At 37.8% G+C, this 24,844-nt stretch overlaps 1 protein-coding gene across 1 annotated transcript in view; it reads right to left on the minus strand.

The window, feature by feature from the left end:
- The window catches only part of tbcd (tubulin folding cofactor D), a 281,039-nt gene that overhangs the window by 208,316 nt on the left and 47,879 nt on the right, over positions 1 to 24,844 (minus strand). The window contains exons 7-11 of the mRNA XM_060844252.1: positions 16,831 to 16,960; positions 6,988 to 7,033; positions 4,092 to 4,224; positions 1,914 to 2,068; positions 264 to 324 (exon numbers count right to left, since the gene is read on the minus strand). Coding sequence (XP_060700235.1) covers positions 264 to 324; positions 1,914 to 2,068; positions 4,092 to 4,224; positions 6,988 to 7,033; positions 16,831 to 16,960 — 525 coding nt within the window. The remainder of the gene's footprint in view (positions 1 to 263; positions 325 to 1,913; positions 2,069 to 4,091; positions 4,225 to 6,987; positions 7,034 to 16,830; positions 16,961 to 24,844) is intronic.

A 24,844-nucleotide genomic window follows, 5' to 3' on the forward strand; every position in this document is an offset into this window, starting at 1 on the left:
TCAGACGGTGCCTTCAGATCGTAATAATTTGCTGCATAAAAGAACATCTCATATCCCTTCCATAGATTTTTCCACATTCCAAGGAAAAACCTTATTTATCTGCATTTGAATCCTCTAATATGTTTTCCTAGCTTGATACATGTCTGTTATCACAAATCAGTTAGCCTTTCAATGTCATTCATTTTCAATGGAGACAATGACCATAAAATTAAAAATTAAGTGCAAAATAGGAATTACCAGGTAATCGAAGGTAACCTACTTACCCTTTTGCTGCAGACCACCTGACAATAGTATCTTTGTCCTTCAACCCAAATAGCAGTTGCTCTAGAAAAGGGTCACAAAAAAGTGATCAACAGGTGAGAGTATATTTCTCCATTAATGTTCACAAACTAAAAAGCATCTTTTAAATATATCATTTACTCCTTCATATTGTTCATAATGTAATAGACATAAAATTCACGTAAAACATCCTTTCTTTCTATGTTACAGGTTTATAGTTTACCAATACTCGCTTCAAAGGCAATACTTTGGCAGATTACAAAGGTGATGCAGGTGAATTTCTCTCTTTTGTGCCCAACACACAAGTATTGAGTATCAACTGCTTTTGTTTAGTAAATGACACATTATGCACTTTACGAATATAAGTACACTGGACATTCAAACTACACAAGAGAGAACCCAGATCATCTAATGGTTCTGCATACTAAGCATGAAACTGACTTTAGAATATCAGATCAGAATGTATCAGGTTTAATCCTAATCCTTACTGAACTTAATCTGGCAGTCGGGGTGCAGCAAATGGCCTCAGCATCCCACATAAGAGAAAAAAAAAATCAAAAGATAATTGTGCGCCCTATCAGTATTCTACAACCACAGTTTTGACCAGTTTACTACAATCAATTTCACAACTTTAACAATCCAAACTAACATCGGAAAGAGCATGAAAAGTCATTTGCTACCTGCTATCAACATTTTCAAGTAACGAGGAAGGGAAGCAAATAATAAAATAGGTATACATCAACTCCAACAGTCTGAACAAACAATTCAGAAGTCCATACAATAAATAAAGGGAAAGGAATACCTAATGAGGTGAGGTATCTTTTTTTCAAGAATACATCCAAAATGCTTTCTTACCAATTATTTTTGAAACAAGGAGCATTTCTCTGTACTGTGACTGATCTTATCAATAACACACAATTTATGAAGGATTATATCATGTGTTCAAAAGAAGTAAAATACATAACTAAATGTGTTCAGCAATAGAGGATGGGAACGCTACCTAATTTGCCTTTACTTACCAAAAGATCTTCAAAACAAACAATTGCCATGTCCCTATATCTATACCTGTGAAAAGCAGCTAACCCAGCACACTCAGTCTGTATGGTTCAGTTACTGCCTATAAATTATAAAAACCTACTGCCATGTGCTAATTATTACTCCTTTAATTACACTGCAACGTTGGTAGAATTTGAAATCTAAAATTAGAAAAGCTAGTTTCAGTAATGACAATCATGAAATTATCATCAATTATTGAACAAACTCAACTGCTTCATCACTGTCATTTAGGGAAGGATATCTGCCATCCTGACCTGCACTGGCCAACATGTTGTGGTTCTGGAGCCACATGATTAACTCTGAACCACTCTGAGTGCAACAGCAAGCCGCTCGGTTCAAGGGCAATTAAAGGTGGACAGCAAATGCCAGTGACTCCCATATCTCATGAAAAGAATTAAAAGTAAACAATTTCAGAAATTGATTGACTAAAATTAATACAGAAAAATGTGCTATTACAATTTGTTTATTCAAAATATTGTTCATTTATTAAAAGAATGTCAAGCTGCTGTCTAAAATGATAGATTATGGTAGTCTTTTAGCATTTTGCACATGATATGTTTTACTCTTTGCAAACATACCTACTATATTCTCTATCTCTCCAGGGATGTCATATTCATCATCATCATCATTATCATCTGTCCTTGATTCCATTTTCTGTACAGATGAAATGCTGCTCGCAGCTTGACCAGCCATTTGTAAGTTCAATGCCAAAGATCTGCTCCCACGCTGATATCTAAATATTTAAAAATGCACTGTTATGATAATGTTATCTAAATTATTAATTTCCAATATCACTGACTGTACAAATAATATATGTATCTTGAACTTTTTGGAAAGAATACTTTCAAAAGCTTCTGGTTACAGCAGCAACAGAAAAAAACTCCTTGATTGGAGAAGCGAAATCTCATTCAAAGTGAGTCACATCACAGTTGTGTGCCAATAAAGAACTGAATACAATAATATCTCAGATGATGTGCCTCAAATACAACACCTTTTGCCATCTCTGCCTTTCTCTGAAACCCCTTTTATCAACGTTTGACAATTGAAGAGCCAACTAGAAGACCTCAACATAAGTGGAGGGCTCCTAAAGGAGAAAACGAGTCTACACCACTGTCTTCAGACAGGAAATCTGGCTAACCTTAAATAATTCAGGAAGACATAGTGTGGGTAAAGTAACTTCATCTACTCCAACATTTGGGACATTCTGCAAATTTGTTTTTTCTGATTTGAACTGTTACTGGCTAAGGCACTTGTAAGATATCAACCTGGAGACTTACATTTTTCTCCATGTGGTCATGCAACTTGTATGCGTGTGTTAGTTTTCATGAAGGGCAGCTGGATATATTCACCCAGTTTAAATCTTTTGTTAATAAACTTCACAGTTTTGCTTGGGTAAATTTCCTTTGCAATAAACGAGTCCATTATTAGCCATGAAAGGAACCTGGCTGACTGCTTTCTGTACTATATGTCACCTCTATATACACAGTCAAATTTTTTAATTCAAACTCTGTTCTCCCAATGGGTCACAAGGAAAGGAATCAATTTGTTCCTAACTCAGACAATAATTTTAAAAGAACATGTTAAAAACCAAACCAAAAAAACCTAAAATAATCAATGCACTCAAAAAGCATGCTTACACTCCCAAACCCAAGAAAAATAGTGTCCATCTTTCTTCTGTCCCACTTCAAACTTCACACCTTGGTTAGGTATACCTACCATGCAAGGTGAAATTCAAAAGGCCAAAACTATTTCCATATTTGAATAGAAACTCATCTGTTGTACTCAAAATTTGGACAGACAATATAAACGTGTTGCTTCATCTGCATCTTTTGGAAGGGATTACAGTTTTTTTTTCCTTTTGGACAGCAAACTGGAATGGAATTGGACTGGGCTACAGCTGAAAATACAAAAAGTTTTGATATTTGAAAAAAATCCAATGGTGCATCTGCTCAGCTGTATCAGTCAATATTGCTTTTTTTGAAACAGTGAGGGGGATACTTTCAAACCAAGTGCACCAACAGTCTTGGACTTAGGTCTAGCTGACAACATCCCGAGGATTGGTTGAGGTGCAGCATGTCATAGATCTGCCTGTGCGGGGCAGCCAGAGATCTCCAGAGTAGGTGGGCTGAAAACATCTGTCTCTTCCTGCACGTGTAATCTAAAGAAAGGTCAAGAAATTGAAACAAAATAATCCAACAAAACTTAGTTTATCTGAAAGACCTATCAAGGTGAAGAATGACCATTGCTTTACAGACAATGGTACGTTATTTGTGCTAACAATCAAATGGATTTGAGACAGACAACTTGACTGATCCTTGTGATCTAAACTTGGTGTGTCTGTGTCTGTGTGCCTGTCTGTCTGTCTCTTTGGAGTTTTATGGTTCATGTGTAATGACAGTAAATTAGTAAATTCCTACGTTACAATAAATAAAATGTTATTTCTGTTAGTGATGAAACCTGACATGATTGCTTTTTTTCCCTGAATAGCAGTCAGTCAGGCAAACTGACCATTTTGGTGGCCTAATTAGGATTTTGTATGTATTGAGATGGCTTGTTGGAACAGTGGGGCACAATTAACAGTGAAACTGTGCTAATCCTGCTGGATAGATCAAAATGAAAAACATGAGTGAGGAACTTTGACCGAAACTAATTTCTAGTTAACCATTTTATTCTACAACAAACTGATTTTTCAACTTCCTCTGTACCTCAAGTGCAAAACTGTCGATTGAAGAACCTTAGTCTGTCGGCACACTTACCTCCATTTAGCAATCTTCGGTTTCAGAAATGTAAGGCCCAACCTTTGAATGAGTTTTATGCCCAGTTTGCGAAGAATAGTGTGGTTACACTCAGGAATGTTACGTTCATCGAGGCACTTCAAAACTGTTGGAGCTAGAGAACAAACCAATTTCAAAGAATTATTCAAAACGCTACTTACAATGTGCAAAGTTGGTTGAACTAGAAATAAATGGGGAAACTAATTCAAATATTAATCCTGATTTGTCTCCTAGTCTCATTTAATATTGGAATTCTTGCCTCTCTTTAGTTTGAGCAACACCCAGGAAGAAACTGAACCTATTCTTCAATTTTGTAGAACTCCATTATGAAACTTTCCATGATTTTTTTGCGAGCCATTGTCAGAGAATAGGACTTTAAAAAGTTTAACAATTTTCATACCATACATTTTAGGATGAATTTATACTTAATTTCTTTTTAGGAAATAAAACTTATGTTTCAAAAGAGGGATTGGAGTGTCAGTGTGTTGTTAACGTCTAGAAGAAAGGTCACCATCCTCAAAACCTCAACTCTTCTTACTCTCCACACAAGCTGCCACACTGCTGAGTTTCTCCATCAATTGCTGGTTATGTTTCAGATTTCCAGCACTGTGTTCTTGTTTCATTATGTTGTTAACATCTAGTTTTGTTATTCTATATAATTACAAAAATGTTTTGGGCTCCAACATGTTACTAATGACGAAGCTAAGCTGATGCCCCACACATGATGAAATATCTCAGTGCTCGTGTCACCGCTGGAAGAAGCACATGGAATTAAGCCACCGGCAAAAAGATTGCTCACATGATCATACTGAGAGGCCTGGAGGTCACAATTTGTTGATCCTCACTGGCTAAGGAAGGAGTGCTCTATCAATGATCAGTGGCTCAGTGGGTTCAAATGATGCAACTTCACAAGCAATCAAAATGTCATCAGGAGAGAACACTAGAGATCTTTTGAGTTGTATCAAGAGCTTCCGTGTAGAAGATAAATTATCTTGTGGAGGCAACAACTTGATTCATGCTAACTGAGTTGAATTACCTCCAGTTCCCTTCTGTCATTGGAATCAGTTCTTCATCAAAATCATAGCATGTACTGGTCATATCAAGAGGACAGTTTGTCTTTCAATCTGAAACTAAAGTGTAGGTGACGACCAAACCAAGTTGCCTTAGAGAAAAAATAATCCAGTGAATCATTACCAAGGGACTGGATAAAGAATGGAGATAAAACCTCCTTGGTTTAGAACTAATGAAGGAATAGTTTGTGATTTAGGGCTGGCAGTTCAGAAATCTTCCATGTTGCCTCAGAACAGCTGAGATAGCCAGCTTCATCTAGGCCTGGAAGATGCTTTTGAAAGAAACGTTTTTGTCCATGCCTATTTCAGAAATTGTTCACAAATTCTGATGGCAATTCGTAAAGGTTCCAAATAGTCCTTTGATTCATCAGCCAGAACTACCGGCAAATAGGCTTTTGGTAGTTCTTCATTTTATTCATCCTTCTCCTCTTCAAATTAGCATGGTTCCCAATCACCTCCAAACTATTAGAGCTGTCAGGGTAAGCCCCTATGGCTTTCCATTGGTCAGTTTAAAATTCATATCTCATTATTTTCTACTGCCTTTCTCCAAAAGCACCCTTTAAATATGTCCTTACTTGCATCTATCCCAAACCACTTTTCGGTCCTTCAATTCTGGATTTCTACAAGTCATTTTCTGAGTATTCTCCATTTTTGACAGCACAGATGTCAAGAGAGAAGTATCTACTTTGCTCCATGAGTCTCTTCACACTTAGAACATAAAAATATAAGAAATAGGAGTAGGAGTTGGCCTTCCAGTCCCTTAAAGTCTGTCAGTCGATAAGACTGCGGTGGTCGTCTTATCTTCACTTTTCTGTTTTTCACTTCCAAATTGAACAAAACTCTGACTAACAGAATCTTGAAAATAGTCAACGATCCAGCCTCTCTCGAGAATAAATTCTCAATACTGGCAACGCTCAAAGGAAAAATTCGTTCACATCTCCACCTTAAATCGGAGACCCTATATTCTGAAACGGTGCCTACTGGTTCCAGATTGCCCCAAAGGGAGAAAACACATGTCCAACATCGAGGTGAAGAAACCTATACTTCTAAATTAGTCACTGCCCCCAACACACACAACTTGGCTCATGTCACACTCTTATTTTATTAAGGTTTTCCTATTCCCCATGTAAAGCAGTTTGGAACATGTGAAAGGGACTTTCTAAATGCAAACTAAATTTGTTTCTCATAATTAAATTTTGAATTTATTGATAAAACAAACTGACACAGTGATACATTTCTAAGGTTGTTGCCTCTAAATAGGGAGTTACAAGTGGAATTATCATAACAAAATGTAAACCGAATTTAAGTATCACCCAAGAATTGATACTTAAAAACTCACAAATGACATGAATTATGCCGAATGTATTATTTATTTTCTATATGCACACATTGTTTAACCTAATATCATTTACTTGCTAAAACACTTAGTAGTCACACAAACAATTTTGTTCACTGTTTGAATATGCCTCCAACATAGCAAAAACTTGAGCTTTAAATTATAAAACAAAAAGTGTTGCGAGTTTCTTTTTTATTTCCAAGCATCACTTCTGCTGGAGGAATGTATTTTGGAACAACTGAACCAAGAAACAGAAGACTGATTCAATGACCAAAGTTGAAAAACAAGTTCACCATTTTAAAGACCAGAACGCATACGCGCCCCACATGTACTTCAACTTGGCATTATAAATTATAGTACAGAACCAGAATGGTACATTGCATTAACCTTCCAATGAAGTACCACCCTCTTTTACAGGTTAAATCACAATTTCATTAAAATAAAATATGTTGCATAAAGTATAACATCATACCAAAGGGTAAAAAGTCATCTCTTTTTCCATGTTTAAATAGTTGTGCCTGTGAGGAAACAAAAAAAATTAAATAAAACACCACAGCTAATTTGTCAATTTGTTCTGCTAATTAAAAACAAACCAATTGACAGTTTTGAGCAACTTGGAGGAGAGAAGGGAGCTGTTTTAATAGTTACAATGGGTTTTGTGTATCAATTTCAATCCTGACAAGCACGCTCTTCAACAACTTGGTCTTTTGAGGAATTCAGTACCTATGTTCAGCAACAGTTACGAGGAATTCATTCAAATCTAAAAATTCTTTTCTCTTAAAAATCATCAAAAGACTACTGGGAGGATGTACAAACTTTGTTGTTGTTATTTTAAGTACAAATTGAAGGAAAATAGTAACAAATGTCATCAACAATTTAACTTCAATTCCTAGAAAATAAAGCAGGTTTGCACGCATCTGTCATGCCTTCACCCTTCAAACTTTGGCATCTGCACAATATTGTTTCACCCAGTATCATTTGATCAAGTGTTCCAAATGAAATAAGGCATTAATTTTGTGCACTGTACATGTGCACGGTTATCAATACATATTCACTTACTTTGATCAGGAATTTGAAATCAAACAAGGATTGATCTGTTGAAAATAATTAATTCAGGTAATAGAATATGACAAGAGAAATATTCCATCAGCAATTTAAGAAAAAAATTGCGCAGAGTGTGAAATGGAAACAGCGATAGAAGTATAAAATGTCTGGAATTGAAAGCTACAATGTATGCTGTTGCATTGTAGACATTTCTCACCCACATTCAAATTTTTCTAATGGACAATGTTAGATGTACATATAAATTTTATGTTTATCGATTTTAGATCTCTAAAAATTCACAGAGATAACATTCATCAAGTCAGAACTTGAAGGGAACAGCTTTGGAAAAATACATGAAAGAAGCAGAAATAGCAGCAAGAAAAGCAAGAAAATATTTGCAATAAGTAATGTTCTATCTTGAATATATGAATTTAGAAAGCTAAAAGGTACAATGGCAACACCTACACTGCAGGAACAGACACCAAAGCCCTAATTGAACATCAATAATAGCACATAACACTGAAAAAGCTGTGAAAATTCAAGGACATGATTCAATCTAATCCTAAAATATGGAAGATTCCTCTGCGAGCAACTGTGAAACTTGAACTTTTTTGATCATAGAACATAGAACATAGAACATTACAGCGCAGTACAGGCCCTTCGGCCCTCGATGTTGCCCCGCCCTGTCAGACTAATCTGAAGCCCATCCCACCTACACTCTTCCTTGTACGTCCATTTGCCTGTCCAATGACGACTTAAATGTACTTAAACTTGGCAAATCTACTACCAATGCAGGCAAAGCATTCCATACCCTTACTATTCTCTGAGTAAAGAAACTACCTCTGACATCTGTCTTATACCTCAGTGTTAATTGCACACTAGTAATAACCCATATAAAGTATCACAGATCAAAATCAGTTGATAAGGGATAGTGTTTGGGTTGGAGACCAGAAACAATGGCTTCCATCTTGCCATTATTTAACGGAGGACATTTCTGCTCTTCCAATATTAGATGCTGGCCAAGTAGTGTGGCAAATCAGAGATAGTGGAGCAATTGACAGAGGAATGGTGATGCAGTGCTGAGCATTTGTCAGCAGTAACACAGAGCCCAATGATGAATAATGAAATGGAGATAGCACTGGCAGCATTCCATTTCACAGAAAAGCGTGCTACCACAAATCAAGCTAACTGTAAACTATGCCAAACAAGCTAAATTTTAACCAAAAAACTTTCAATCCAACTTTGGAAGAAAAAGTGCTCATTTGCCAAACTGAATACATAAGAATTTTAAAATAAAAATTCTTCCAACACAGTCCAAATCAATGGAGGATTATTTTGCATCCATGTAGCACTAGTTGTTTGCTATTGGCACAAGATGTCACAAATACAGTCGTTCTTTCATAATGCGATGGTTGTGTTCCTGTGTAACCTCACATTATAGAAAAATCACACTTTAGAAACAGCGCTTAGTGTTGGCAATGTAATTCTGTTACAGCCAACATACGTTTTAAAATTTTGTACCTAGAAACAGTGTCCCCAATTTATCAACTGTATTACAGGAAATCTGCGTTGACAAAATGCACATTACATTAGAATGACCTGTATCTCCAAAAACCCCCTTCACTTTGAATTACTCTGGTATACAAAAAAAAGGGAACCAGTGAGATTTCAGAAACATGGTCTGCAAACTTAAACCCAAAACATATCCAAAAGCATCTTGTGTTTCTATTCATAAATTTCTAAACAGTCTTTAGCACCAATACAAAACAGAAAGATATTAGAAGACCTAGGGAATTTATTTGTACATCGTTTGAGTTTTTCTTAATATCATTTCAATATTCTTTTTATAATATGTCCGTTTTTTACTTATTAAGCATATTAGTGGTTGGGAAAACCTATTTTAAGTAGGTCATTTGTTTTGATTACATTACGATTGTGATATCATGATTGCTACTTAGCTACTTTAAAAAACCAACATAGATGTTGCCTACTTTATTACCAACTACTTTGCTTGTTATAATTAATGTCACATGAAGGTTCCAGAAGCAGCACACCATGCAAAATAAAGAATTGAGGGTAAAGGTTTAACAATTTTTTCTCACTTATTTTTCACAGCAATTTCCTTCCCTTTCTTCTTCTACAAGACACCAAATTTTGCTGACATATAAATTTAAGGGCACCAGATCACGTAATATAAACCATCTCAGATGTAGTCAGATTATTTAACCACAGGGAACATTATATTCAGATCTGACCTTGTTTCACCAAGTGACAACATACTTCCAGCAGCAGTTATTTTATAATGATCAGAAGAAACAACCAGACCAAAATTTCCTGTCTAATGTCGGCATGCTGAGACAAACTCTGCTTCCCATCATAAAACACATTCAAAATTGGGAAGCTATGCCTTGCTTAACCGGTCACAAAATAAACAAGCTTAAATATCAGGGAAACATCAGATTGGGCTTTAGGAGAAAAACAGAATAGTCATTTAATTTTCCTACACGTCACTTTTAAGTGCTTGCCAACACCCAGTGCCACGGTTACATGTAACCTTAACAAATACAATCAAATATGTCAGCCATGAAACTTGTGAGCCAAAGTTGAAAAAAATTGAAACATTAACCCCACCCAGGTAAATAGTTCAACAATCAGTATTTGTAAACTGCACCTACAAACATAATTAAAGGTATGGATTAAGGAAATAAAACCCAAGGCTATGCACCTGTTTGTAAAAGAATGTAGTCCACAAATACCACTGTTCCTCTTATATCAATAACTTACATAAAGTATTTTACAACTTAAATGCATTGTTCTCTTGAAATTATTAACAAAAATGCATTGCCAATGTTTGCAATAAAATAACACAATGTTTTACCATCAGGATTTCAGTGATTCATTATTCGGACAATAAAAAATTAATTTCCTTTTAGAATTACCTGAGCTAATATCGTAATGTTATTCGACACAGATTAATTTCTCTTATTTGAAGCTGTACCAAAATATCACAATGAAATGTGATGCTTCAAACTGCATCAATATAACGCCTGATCTATTTAAACTAGACTATTCAGCCTCCCAATTCACCACGAGCAATACACAAGGAATGGAGTGACCCAATTAAAGATCTACGAGTTCTAAGGACTGGTAGGAATAAGCAGATAATTAGATAATCCCTAATTCAAGAAAAAAGCATTTGGACAAAATGGAATGGTAATTGCTTACTATTGTTCTTGCCTCAGCTAACAATTCCTATTTCCAGTTAAATGGTTCATTTTAAAATGGTGATTGTCTGAACTGAGAACAAATGCAGGTATTAAGAACAGTTGATTCAGAATAACACATAGAAGCACGTTTAGCCAGGGATATCTCTTGTATATGATTTCAGGTTAACAATGTTTTGCCTTTAGGTTAGCAAAGTAGCTGGTACAAGACATTATTCTGAAAGTACCCATTGTGACTTGAGAAAGTCACTAGTCTTGGAATGAAAAAAATCAGAACACATTAAGCTTATTGTTCCATAACAAGCTATGATCTGGAATGTACCAACTGAAAGTAGGCTGGAAGCAGTACCACGGTAACTTTCAAAAGGTGACTGGATAAATAGTTGAAAGGGAAAATTTTGTTGATCTTTTGGAAAAGAGTAATGGGATAGAACTATTTTTTCAAAGGCCATCACAGACATGATGGGTTGAATAACCTCCTCCTGTTTTAGGAGTCCACGGTTATCTGTAGTATACTAATTATCTTCTTCTGAAATAATTACAGCATTGTATGTGCCTTAATTACATAATTCACTGTTTAAGATACTTTCCTTCATGTTATAATTTTAATTTGGTAAGAGTATATAAATCACAATTCTACATTAAAACAAGCACAAAGGTGAATCATGTGCTTCAGCTACGAAAACCTTCATTGCAACAGAAGTTATGTCAGTGAGTCAAGACATTTAAATCTATATTATAACATACATTATGCTGCTCAGTTTGGCTATTCAGTCACCCTGCCCAGAAACAATGCATTGTAGGTCACTGAGGGAAATAAGGATAGCACATGTAAAGGTTCTGGTCACAAATATCTGTTTCCTTTTCAGGTGTGACAGAGTAGAGTATTAAAACTTCTACATCTTCAGTTAAGAATGATGAGAGAAAAATCCAGCATTTGAAGGCCCCTTGCCTAACATGGATGGTGGGATCACAGAAATAAAATTCTACAAATAGATGATTTGACATTTGTAAAATTATGGGTTAATAAATAGAAGTCAACACATGACCAGTCATATTTCACAAACAAATTGAGTTCTTCAGTAAAGTAATAAAGGGGGGTAATGAGGTTTCCTCCTTCCACCTCAACATATTATACCCTTGATTCTGAACACTCTTCATCTTTTACTCTCCAAATGATCCTTCTTTTAACTACCGCCAATGATAGCATGACTTTCTTTAAACAAGGAGACAAAAATTGCTCAAACATCTGCAGATGTGGTCTCACCAGTACCTTGTACAGTTGCACACTTACCAACTACTACTCTCCAACCCACTTGAAATAAAGGAAAGCATTCGATTAACTTTCCTTATTAACTGCTGCTCCTGTGTGCTAGCCTTCTGTGTTTCAGGCACAAGTACCTCCAAGTCCCTTTGTGTTGCAATTTTCCACACTTCTTTATTTATATCACACTTTGTAATTTGGTTCTCTTTTACAAAATGAAAACTTCGCATTTTGCTACTTTGTACTCCATTTGCTGACTTTTTTACTCACTCACAGTATCTCTCCATAAACTGTTTGTTTCTCTTTCTCAACTTGCCTTTCAAACTATTTTTGTCTCATGTGCAAATTTGGCTGCAGTACATTCATTTCTTTCCTCCAAATCATTAATATCAAGTAAATTATTATATAATTATTATGTCGAAACACACAAAGAATATCTGATCCAAACATCTATTTATCCAGGTATGAAGTTGCATAACCAAAAGTATCCTCTCTTCCCCAAACAATTACCTAGGAGAGTCAAAACAAGAGAACGCAGTGCAAAATTAAACAACTCAAGCTGATCCAGAAAGTGAAGTAGGTAAAGGAAATCACATCAAGCTAAGAAGAGTGAAATCTACAACATTAGGCTAAAAGCCTTACTGAAAAAGTTAGTTCTGAGAAAGCAGTTAAAAGTTGTGGGAGGTGAGTTGTGGCAAGCTACTTGCAGAATATACATCCAAAGCAGGCTGCTGACTCTCTCACAAATGGTTGAGCTAAAGGAAAAATAGCTGAGGCAAGAATATGAGGATCACTGAATGCCAGAGAAAATCAAACTATCTCAAATTCAGTATGTGAGGACTAAAGTGTTAATGCCAGTCAAGAACAACTGGGACCAGACTTAATGTCAGATTTGATGTGGGCAATCGAGCTTGCAGAAGCTGAACCCTACACAGTGCACATTCCAACATCCACTGCAACCATTGAGCAAAAAAAGGGACTTAAATAGCCAAAGCTCAGGTTGATTGTGCACATGTTGCAGAAGGTAAATAATAAAATTGCTTTGTAAAACAACATGCCTCCCCTCCCAACATAAGCTATTTAAAGACTTAGTGGAAAGACTTAAGCAGCAAAGTATGTTATCAAAAAAGTAAGCAAAAGAACTTAATATAACGTGCGATGGCCCTGTTTTCACTAGTTTCGGCGCTTGTTTTTCAAGTGATTAGAACACAGGTAAGCACTTGTGTACATAATATGAATCCTTTATAACAAGTTCTGACCTTCTTATGAAAGGTATTTGAGGATGTAGTTGAGCAACAAATGCAATCTTATCAACTCTCCAAGGCTGTCCAACAGGTTCCAAAAATTGAAGACTCACCTCCAAGGGCATTGTTTGTAAGATGGCAAAAGATAGATGGAGGGACTGGTATTGTTGAGGCAGCAGGGAGGCTGCATAAGAACTTGGACTGGCTGGAAGAGTGGGTAAAGAAGTGACAGATGGAAGACAGTTTGGTTGTGCACTCTGATAGGAAGAATAGAGGCATGGATTATTTTCTTAATGGGGAAAGGCTTCGGAAAACTGAAGCACAAAGGATTTAGGAGTCCTAGAAGGATGAGGGAGGGGATCTCATGAAACTTACAGAATATTGAGAGGGATCTGGATAGACTGGTCACGGAGATATTTCCACTGGTGGGAGAGACTAGTATCTGAGGGCCTGCCTTCAGGGAACACCCTATGGAACTGAAATGAGAAGGAATTTCTTCAGCCAGGTGATGTGTCGATGGAATCCATTGCCACACAAGGCTATGAAAGTCTAGTCAGTGAGTGTATTAAAGACAGAGGTAGATAGGTTCTTGACTAATAAGGGGATCAAGGGTCACTGGGAGAAGACAGGAGAAGGATGTTGAGAAACACGGCAGCCATTTATTGCAGAAGGCAATAATGTCATTGGCAAGTAATGCAAAATGACAGGATTATAAAAGTAAAAGATGTTGTTACAATTATATAAGGTGCTGGTGAGAGCATACCTGGAGTATTGTGCCCAGCTTTGGTCTCCTTATTTGATGAAGGTGGTGGTGATACAGGAAGTAGTTCAGAGGAGTTCGCCAGATTGATTCCAGGGGTCAAAGTGCTATCTAACGAGGAGCAGATGAATAGTTTAGGTTTGACCTTGCTGGAGTTCAGAAGAATATTGGCAGCAGCGGCGGGGTTGGGGGGGCGCGGCTGTGGTGGTGGTGATTGAAGTATACAAAATTAATATGGTAAACACTGAACTGGTGTTGCCCCTTGTGGGTCAGTCTAAAACAAGAGGGCCTAGATTTACAGTGACAGGAGATACGTTCAATTTTGAGATGAGAAGAAAATATTTCTCTTCGAGGGCTGTGAAACTCATTTCTCCAGAATGCAATGGAGGCAGAATCAATCAACAGATCAAAAGTGGGATAAAGCACTATAGGGAATAGACATGAAAATGAAGTAGAGATCAGGTTAAGTGGCAGAATGAGCTCAACAGGCTAAATTGCCTATTCCTGCTCCTAATTCCTATGCTTCTAAGTTCCTAATCAGGATCGAATGGCAGAGCAGATTCAGTGTGTTGAATAGCAGAATTCTGCGTTTATGTATCTTATATTCTTATACTGAAAACATGAATAAATATGACAGGAGTTAAAAATCATCTAAAAGGTAATCAAACTGAAGTAGGACAGCCTTCCCCCACAAGATGGATCCATTGGGTGAGATCAATAGTGCAAGCAGCACAGCATGAAAGTGAGAAACTGGAGGAAATCTGGATTATGGTCAAACAGAATGCACAAACAAGATAACAGCATTCAATACCACAGTAGTACAGCAACCACAGGCAATAAACTTTCAGGCACTGGCTAGGAATTTGAATGAGATAATTGTCCAGAGGAATTGCTTTGGAAGAAGATAAAATGAATTCCGAGGAAAGGCAAAGGAAGGTCCCAGACACCACCTACAACGAGGATTTGATGAGCAACAAAGATTGGGGAAACTTTAAGTAGGTGATTGTATTTAACAAGGACCTTAAATTTGGAGGTTGATGGGCAAAATAGATTTACTGCCCAAAGAGAAGCGAAGTGTCAGAGGAATTTGGTACCTAATGTGTTGACAGGAGTGTCACCATGACGGAGATCACAGGTGGAGGCAGAGCAGGTATAAGTATGGAGAATTTGATAAGGGGCTAGGTATCACAACTAACAAGAGTTAAAGCCACAGAAAGATTGTATGGCTTTAAGATTAAGGTTAGAGTCTGCTGACACTCAAATTCCAGCAAGTCAGGCAGCATCCGCGGAGCAGGAGAATCGATGTTTCAGGCATAAGCCCAACTCTCCTGCTCCTCGGATGCTGTCTGACCTGCTGTACTTGTCCAGCACTACATTTTTCAATTCTGACGTTTCCAGCATCTGCAGTCCTACTTTCTCCTAGTTACTCAAATTCCAGATATTTGCATAACTAAAGCTGTTGAACTAGATACAACAGGGATACCTCAACGTTTGTGATCTTTACTTTATTATGACATTATTTTCAACATAACAAATGTAAAGATTCAGGAGAAGTACAAGGTATGATGTTACCCTGGGTAGTTGATATAGGTAGAAATCTCTCCGATAATTCTCTCTCAGGCTATAATTTAGATGAGAAATCAGCCTCTAACCTACATATTAAGAGACAGGAAAATAAGGAATAATAAAGACATTTTCAGTTTATGATGAGTTACAGAAAATCCAGCTGCATCAGGTAAATCTTACATGTGATCAACTGGTCCAGCAAAAAAAAAGTTGTCCTGAGAAGCCCAAAAAGGAGTGTAGGAAGAGATGAACTCCTTTTCAGTAATCACAGATGACCAAACAAGTCCCTCAAGATGAAGCTATTTTCCAGTCCAACTCAGAGCTTGGCAATGCACCATAACAAATATATTTCAATGTTTACAGTCAATATCATGTTGTCAACTGTAGCACAATAACTTAGTATATTCAGTTTGGAAGCAGGTTCCTTAAGGCATTACTTGTGTAACTGCTATTTCAAGTTGCGCTCAAAGGGCAAATAGTTTCTGTATATTCCGGACTCAATTTATGGTATATGTGCCATGCATAATTTGGATGAATCATTCATACCCTACGGTGACAGTTAAGTATTGAAAATTAAAGAGCATCAAGCAATTCATAGAAGGCATATCACTGTTCTTTATTTATTAAACAGAATTGCATACCATCAGTGGATAACATGACATATGAACAGTCATTAAGCTAGTCTTGAATGGGCTATGCTTATTGACAAAATCAGGTTCAGAACTTCATTTATTGTGCTGGGTGAAGTTATTTCATATCATGTGATATGGAATTTCAAACTCATTCACTACTTGCTCATCAGTTTTAGGTGGTGGTGACTGAGGTAATACTGGAGAAATCCTCACAACAAACTGTATCATTTTACATTGGCCTGCAACTGGAATCTCAATCTGGATTATGTGGTCAAGTCTGAATCTTCCTAACTAACTCCATGTTCCTCATTTGATGCCACTTTTGCACACTTGATGAACAGTAACTAAGGAGGGGTCCAGGAAGTCACCTGACGATTCTACTGGAGAATGTTTGGATGCCAAAAAGAGAGATGATGAAGGGGGAAGAAAAAATATGTTTAACATGAAATGGAAAGCAAAAAATGTGCATATTTCCTTCATATGACAATGTCCCTTAAAAGTTTCACACAGAAAGCAAACATTGAATATGCAATATTTAAACTTATCCAATTAAAATGTGATCCACATAATCGAGCATTTACCAGAGCTTGAAGCATTCCATCTATCACAACCATGCCTTCCATTGTCTGATTGGCTTTAGACAATGAGGTCAGCACCCAATCCAAGAAATCTGGCAATCTTTTCTCTTTGACATCTGGGCGAGTTACAAACCTGTTCAAAACCAAAAATCACAATTAATAATTCTAAAACAAAGAATGTATGTTATATTATTTAAAATTTTAGATCTATAAAAAGAATCAACCTACAAGGAATCTCAAGGTAATGACTTTCAGTTTTGTATCACATGCCATCTCAAAGAGACACGGGAGTGCAAGTTTGATAAGAATTGACATGAGTTACATGGAAAATATTCTACTGTTATGGAACTAGCTTGATTTAAAGGTAAAACATTACAAGTTAAACTTTGGTAACTGATACAAAAAAAGACTAGCAATGTTAGTGTCACAAATGCCGATCAAGTCCATCACAGGTTCAGTGAAAAGAGTTCACGTAGCCCTCTTTTCAATTTGTAACAATTCAAGGTAAAGCAAACCAGCAAGTCAAGCTTTTGGTATAAACAGGTTAATAGCTAGTTTATTAAAAGTAATTACCAAAGGTTTCTTAGGGATGGAGAATTAAAGTAATTAACGTGAAATTACATATACCAAGATTAAAACAAGTAATCATCAGTACTGAACAGTTCCTTGCTGGCAAGGCAAAAGAGGTTAACACTTCAATTCAGATTCAGGAGTTGAGATGCCGTTTGATGGGGGGAGTATTCTTATGCTAGTAGGATTTTCACACCAGCAGATTTTGAGGACGAGTTGGGGCGGGGGCGGATTCCTGGTTTTTGTTTCTACAGGCAATGCACTTGAAATTGCCCAATTACATCACAGGAGGCCACCAGCTGTTTTCAGGAGTGTTTTTCTCTTTCTTCTTCACTCTCTCTTTCTGAAAAAGTATACTTTTCAGGAATGGTCCCATATAGAATCTCTCTTTGTCTACTTTCATCAAAAAAACCTGCAAGGATGGTCTCAAAACCTTCTCGATGAATCTCTGGATCCAAGATGTTCTCAATCAGGTTTCTTCATACAGTTCAAAAACTCAAAATAATTTTGAGGATTTAAGGGTTCCACAAATCAAATAAGTCAATTATGCTAAGTTCCTTTGACGTTCATCTTCTTGTTTGTTGTTCCTCTTGAAGCTACATTGTCTGGTGTTTCTCTTTATAACCTGCTGAGAACTTATGTTTCCATTGTTCATGACAGTTCAATACAAGAAGGAATACCCTCCTATATGCCATAATCTGGATTATTCAAAAATCTTTCTTTGCTCTGAACGACTTTCCATTTCTACAGTGTGTTCCATGATCACCAGATGTCTCAAAGCACCAATGATACATTTTGAAGTGTAGTAATTGCAGTACTGGAAGAAATGCACTTTACATACAGCAAACTCCTACACAGCTTGTGATGACCACCATATTATTTGTTGTAGTGTTCTTGTCTGCATGATAAATATTGACCTGGACACTGAAGATAACTCCCCTGCTCTTTGAAAAAATAATCACAGAGAGACAAAATTATTATGGTGCAAAAAGAGGCCATTCAGCCCATCGTACCCGCATCAATCTTCTGCCTTTTCCCCTATCCTTCACATTACTGACCAAAAAAACCATGGTTCTCAGGATCTAACACATCCAATTTAGTGCAACATTTTATCAGGTAGGTACGTCCATCAGCGGAACATTGCAAGTACTGCACCTGTGTCAACCTTGGTATCTGTGTTCGAGCCTAGGAGTGGGCCACAAACCCTCAATGTTCTACGCACTGTTCCATCAATTGACAAGTAACTGATATAGAAGTTTGGGAACTTCCGGCCCTACTTAGTCATTTTCCTTTGTAGCTGACAGTATAGCTTCACCACTTAAAGAACCTGCATCACTGTGCTTGTTATGTGGGCACACTGTCTAAGTTCAACTTTATTTCCAGCAGAAAGACAAAAATGGAGTTAAATATTTCTCAACAAGTTAAAATTTGAATAGATCATTTTCAAAAAGGTCTGGAATGTTAAAACCCATTCTTCTACTAAGTCTCCAACAGCAATGAAGAAATGACGAGACACACTTTTGTTGAACTAGTGCTGAAGGTGCACAATATGGACTGTTTGCAATATTATCATTTATGAGGTGGAAAGATAAATGATGAAATGTGCACACTATTCAACTCAAACTGGCACAACCATAAAAGTTCAATGCCCGCAGGAGTGAACGGTGGTGATATTTCTGCACTTTTACAGGCCTGGAAGTGAACAACACATGGGACAATTTGACTCAACTTATTTGTTAACACCAAAAGCCTAATGCCCATAACATACAGACTCGTGTGCAAATGACAGGTGATCTGGTATCCTCATTTCTAGATTGATAATCAATTTTCCATTCATGAATGACAGGATATTTTGGCCCAGATCTTTAAGTCAGATCAGACAATTTTAACTGCCTTCTTACCATTTATATTTGAACCTTGCATCTTGTAATGCTACTTCCTTTTGGCGACAAATTGGATAGCCATAATTCCAGCATTGTCATGCCTGCTAATCATTAGCTAGACTCAAACCCTATTGACTATCTTAAATTCATGGACGCGTTATTTAAATTAAGCGGTCAACCTCCAAAAATGGAAATGCTAACTACGCCCACCTCCATCCCCTCATTGACCCCCCACAATCTTCACCCACTTGACAATGCACATCTCCTCTCTCACTCTAACAGCACTCACGGTCATCTCACAACTCAGCAGTGTACACCATCCTTCTCTCAGGTTGCTGCACAAGGTCCGAGTCGAAGAGACAAAAAAACTGCAGACGGTGGAATCCAAAGTAGAGAAACAGAAGGCTGGAAGAACACAGCAGCATCAGGAGGTGGAGAATGGTCTCGACCCAAAACGTTGAGGAAGGGTCTCGAAGTGAATCATCGACTTCTCCACCTCCTGATGCTGCTGTGTTTTTCCAGCCTTCTGAAGGCGAGAGTGGGGAAGTTAAAGGTGGAAGTCTGGAAATACTTCAATGCTTTTAAAAATTGATGATTTCATAAGTGGTACAATCCAGGGAAATGGAGGAAAATTATTGGAAGTTATGTCTTCACTTACCGGTCGAGGATAGGCGTAAACATGAAAATGGGATTACATCACAAAAACACAGTCTCTGGCTGCAGATCATATGTCACGGGTAGTACCCTCTGTGAGCTCCTGCCCTTGCTGCTGTGAGGTACACATCTCTAAACAGTGGCCTGGTGCTGGCTTCATTGATCATGGTCTAAGGTAATTTCTAAAACAATCAAAGTATCAGATCCACCCTGTTCTGTCTGGGAAAACTTCTAAAATAAAGAGTGACCTTTCAGTTTAAATATGTAAGTTAACACATTTCCATGAGAAGTAAATAGTTGTATGTGCTGAGAATTTATTGCAATTTTCCTTTGGGTTCATTCAAAAGCTGCTATGTTCATGCACTCCCTTCACCGTAAGTTTCAGCAAGACAGAAACCCATGGATGCACTCTTCAACTGGGAAGTTCAATGAAATGTTCGACTTAATAAGCAAACAGCAGGTGCTCATAGACAATCCACCTCTCCTGAGGGTATACCCTGAAAGGATGGTCAACAAATGCAAGCCTTGCCAGCTATGTCCCATTGCATGAACAAAGAATTAAAATAGTAGCCTTACACAGTTAGCAAGCTGGAACCATTTCCTGTTGCATTTGCTTTTTATGCTTTCACCCACCTCCACCCCTGCTTGTACCTCCTGAAAACCTACGCATTCCTCCAAACTAAAATGTCTTTTTTACCATCAATTTATCAGCAGAAGCAGTTTGGAAAGAGCAACAGAGAGACATAAGGAATTCATGAAAATTAGTACCCCAGAGACCATTAGCTTCATTTTTCAGGCATTTTGGCATGATTCAAGAACATCGGGATCCTAAGGAAATACCTAAATTATACTATGATATGGTATTGATTTATGTTATCTGGAATCATATTCTACACAAGATGTCTTTAGGCTTTTCTCACTTTTCCAAAGTTCTCATATTTAACAACTAAGTGATTGTATGAAGTATTTTAGCTTATCATGGTGAACTTAGAGTATTTTCACAGACATTTGCTCTTAAATATGGAATGCTACGCATCTCCAAGAATATAAATCTACCTCTACATAAACAGCAAAATGCAAATCTTGAGTTTTCATTTTGAAACCAAATTCACTGAGTTTTAGCTACCATCACAGCATTACATTTTCTCACAAAAAAGAAAACATTTTTGTTTTATTCACAAGTTTGGTACTGCCAACAAATGAAACCATTTGTCCGAAACAAATTTAAAAGAAAACAACTGCATAAGATGACCATCAGCATCTGAGGGAGACTGAAGAGGTTAACTTACTATCAAGTGCGGAGTCTGCACTAGAACTCAAAGCGCCAACAATGCTAGAGCACCCAGAAGTATTTTGTCAAAGTAACTACACAGAAATCTTTAGGTTTTCTTTCAAGGGATGTTGGTGGGCCTGTCAGCATCTGCACCCTTTTCTTATTTTTTGTAAGGAACCCAGCAGAGTGAGAATAAAACAGAAACAACTGACACAAATATAAATTCTTAGGCATATTGATCTTTTAAGGCTTCCTCCAACTCAATGGATGCAAAATATTTAGCCTTTATCTTTGGCCAAATATTAAATATGATCATAAAATTCAATCAATTTAAGCTACATGCAAGCTATATACTGCTAACATGGGAGGATGTTAAAAGAGGAGTGCAAGTCCATGTCATTAATTAAAGGAAGGCAGTTTCTGCATTGGCTTTGATTGTGTCAGCATCACAGACAAAAATCCATACTCACCAGCATTTATGAATGTGATAATGACCAGGTAATCTGTTTGTTGTGCTGTTGATCAAGTGATAAATGTGGGCCAGAACACCAATGACAACTTTCCCACTTTTCTTCGAAATAGTGTCAAGGGATGTTTTACATCAACCAGAGAAGGCAGATGGGACCTCAGTTTAATGTCTCACCCGATAGTCAGCACCTCCAACAGTGTTGTACTGTTTCAGTCAGGCTTCATTTTATACATTCATGCCCTCTGAATAGGACTTGAAAGAGAAATATTGCGCTTCAAAGGTGAGTGTGCAACCAAGTGAACCAAAGGTTAGCCTCTCCATTTTCAATTGAGATGATGTAATTTGATTTAATAAAGATGTTCCAGTTTTGTTATTGTATCACTCATAAAACAAAAGATTAACATCGATAGTTCATGGAGAAAGTGGGGACTGCAGATGCTAATGTTATGAAGATGTGGGTATACTGTACCTTTAACAGAGTTAAAAGCTAGCAGAACTACTTGACAGCACCAAGTGCTCTGAATAAGGTAACAACGTAACACTTGGTCGAAAGATTGATTAGCTAGTTGCCTGGAAACCACAAAACAGATTCAAATTGGGCCAATCAGTTTAAATTATACCCTGAAAATTACCAACTTCCAATCAAGTTTGAATTTAGTATATTGACAATCTTAAAAGCCAATGACACAATCTGATGCTTTGAGAGTATAAAACCAGAGAAAATTGAACAGGTGGGAGGAGAACTGCCACTCCAACAGCATGAACAGACTGCCCGAAAAATAGTTCTCTTAAAGGTATCTTTATCAATCCGTGACCTATGAAGCATAATCCCTAAGAAGAAAAAACACAGGAAGATCCAAATTGAGGATTCGATGGCTGGCTCGTTCTGAAAACTTGAATTTTTGGTCGATCTTAATGGGGGGGTTAATCTGACTAGAAGGGAAGGTAAAAGATAGGTGAGAGGAAGGAGGTGTAAATAGTTGTTCATTAATTATTCACTGTTATACTTTAAGAAATAAAGTTGTTAATTTTAACTTCAAATAGTTCCTGGCGTCTCAAATTTTCACAGATTACTGCACAGGATAAATCTTTTCTGTGTTGCTAGTTTAAATTAAGCAGGAGGGTTTACCCCATGTCGTAACACTGGAGAGTCAGCGTTAAAAAGTGTGGCACTGGAAAAGCACAGCAGGTAAGGCAGCATCCAAGGAGCAGGAGAGTCGACATTTCAGGCATAAGCCCTTCATCAGGAACATTGGGTGGGGAAGGGGCTGAGAGATAAATAGAAGGGGCGGTGGGGAAGGCACCTGGAAAGGCAATAGGTGGATGCAGGTGGCACTAGAGATATATTTCCCTCCCTGCCCCATTTGCATTCCGCAGAGATCATTCCCTCTGACTCCCTTGTTAGGTCCATGCCCCCCCACCAACCCAACCTCCACACCTGGCATTGTCCCTTGCTGCCACAAGAGGTGTAAAACCTGCACTCACACCTCCTCCCTCACCTCCATCCAAAGCCCCAGAGGGTCTTTTCATGTCGGGCAGAGCTTTTCCTGCACATCCACCCACCTCATCTACAGTGTCCGTTGCTCTTCATGTGGTCTCTCTACATCGGGGAGACAAGATGCCAATTTTCAGAGCCTTTCAGGGAACATCTCTGGGACACATGCACCAAACAATCCCACTGCCCTGTGGCCAACCACTTCAACTCTCCCTCCCACTTCCCCAAGGACATGCAAGTCCTCAGCCTCCTCCAGTGCCAAATCCAAACCACCCGACAACTGAAAAAGAATGCCTCATCTTCCACCTTTGGACCCTTCAACCACACAGCATCAACATCGAATTCACTAGTTTCCAAATCTCCCCTCCTCCCATCTCATCTCAGATCCAACCCTCCAATTAATCACCACCCCCTCAACTTGTCCTACCTGTCCACTTTCCGTCCTACCTATCCACTCTAGCATCCCCACCAACTTATCACAATTACGTCCCCATATGCACCCACCTATCGCCTTCCCAGCAACATTCCCCCCAGCCCGTCCCCGCCATCCTATTTATCTCTCAGCCCCCTTCCTCCCACCCCCAACATTTCTGATTAAGGGCTTGCACCCAAACCGTCAACTCTCCTGCTCCTCGGATGCTGCCTGACATGCTGAGCTTTTCCAGTGCCACGCGTTTTTACGTGGATAATCCACGGTCAACTACTCATACGTCAACTTTAAAAAAAAAGTTACTTTCATCTCTGTCCTTTAATTACCTTCTGACATATGACATTCCATTGCAGGCAATCTACTTCAATGGCCTTCCTAATGCTGCTCTGTAACAGAACACTAGGCAGTGCTTGTAACCACAGCTGTTGGCACCATATGCTTCTCCAGAACAGCAGAAGAGGAAGAAAAAAATGACAGCTGCAATTCCACATACAACCACAGTGTGGCAGATTCCACTAGTCCATGTTTTACATGGTCGCCTCCTTTAAACTATGCTCTATATCATTCCAATATAATTTACCAGAGACCAAAGATCTCCAGGGAAAGGTAATAAATCTTCTAAAATATTGCAACACTTTTATATTGTGAATTAAAAGCATTCAGTTACTGAAAATGAAAGGCTGCTTGTGACATTTGCTTTAATACAATTAAAGTGCTTATTATTCCAAGTCAAGTACTATGGAAAGAGGTAACAGACAGGTGTCAAATTGCATAAAGCTACATCAAGAAATTAAAGGAAAAACAAAATGAAAACCTCAATGTTGTCCATAAATTTAAATGCTTTACTACCAAGCTTCTTAGTTGGAGTCTTCAGTCTTTTGCACCTTAATTAATGTAAACATAGCACCCTCCTCCACATCTTGCGTGCATGTACAGAAACTTGAGCACTGAAGCAATCACAATCTTTAAAAATACTGCAGTTATTCTGCTCTCACTGAAGACCCTTGACAAAACAAAATTTGGGCACCTTGACCAAAATTGGGATCAATGGTTATTGAGGGGCAAACTCTCTGCTACTTGCAGTAATACCTGGTACACAGGAAGATGACTGTGGTTGTTGTAGGTCAGTCGTCTCTACTCCAGGACATCTCTGCTGGAGCTCCTCAGGGAAGTGACCTTTCCTCCATCATCAGGTCAGAAATGGAGATGTTCACTGATGATTGCACAATGTTCAGCACCATTC

This window comes from Hemiscyllium ocellatum, chromosome 25, assembly GCF_020745735.1.
Source record: "Hemiscyllium ocellatum isolate sHemOce1 chromosome 25, sHemOce1.pat.X.cur, whole genome shotgun sequence".
In the NCBI taxonomy this organism is placed as follows: Eukaryota; Metazoa; Chordata; class Chondrichthyes; order Orectolobiformes; family Hemiscylliidae; genus Hemiscyllium; species Hemiscyllium ocellatum.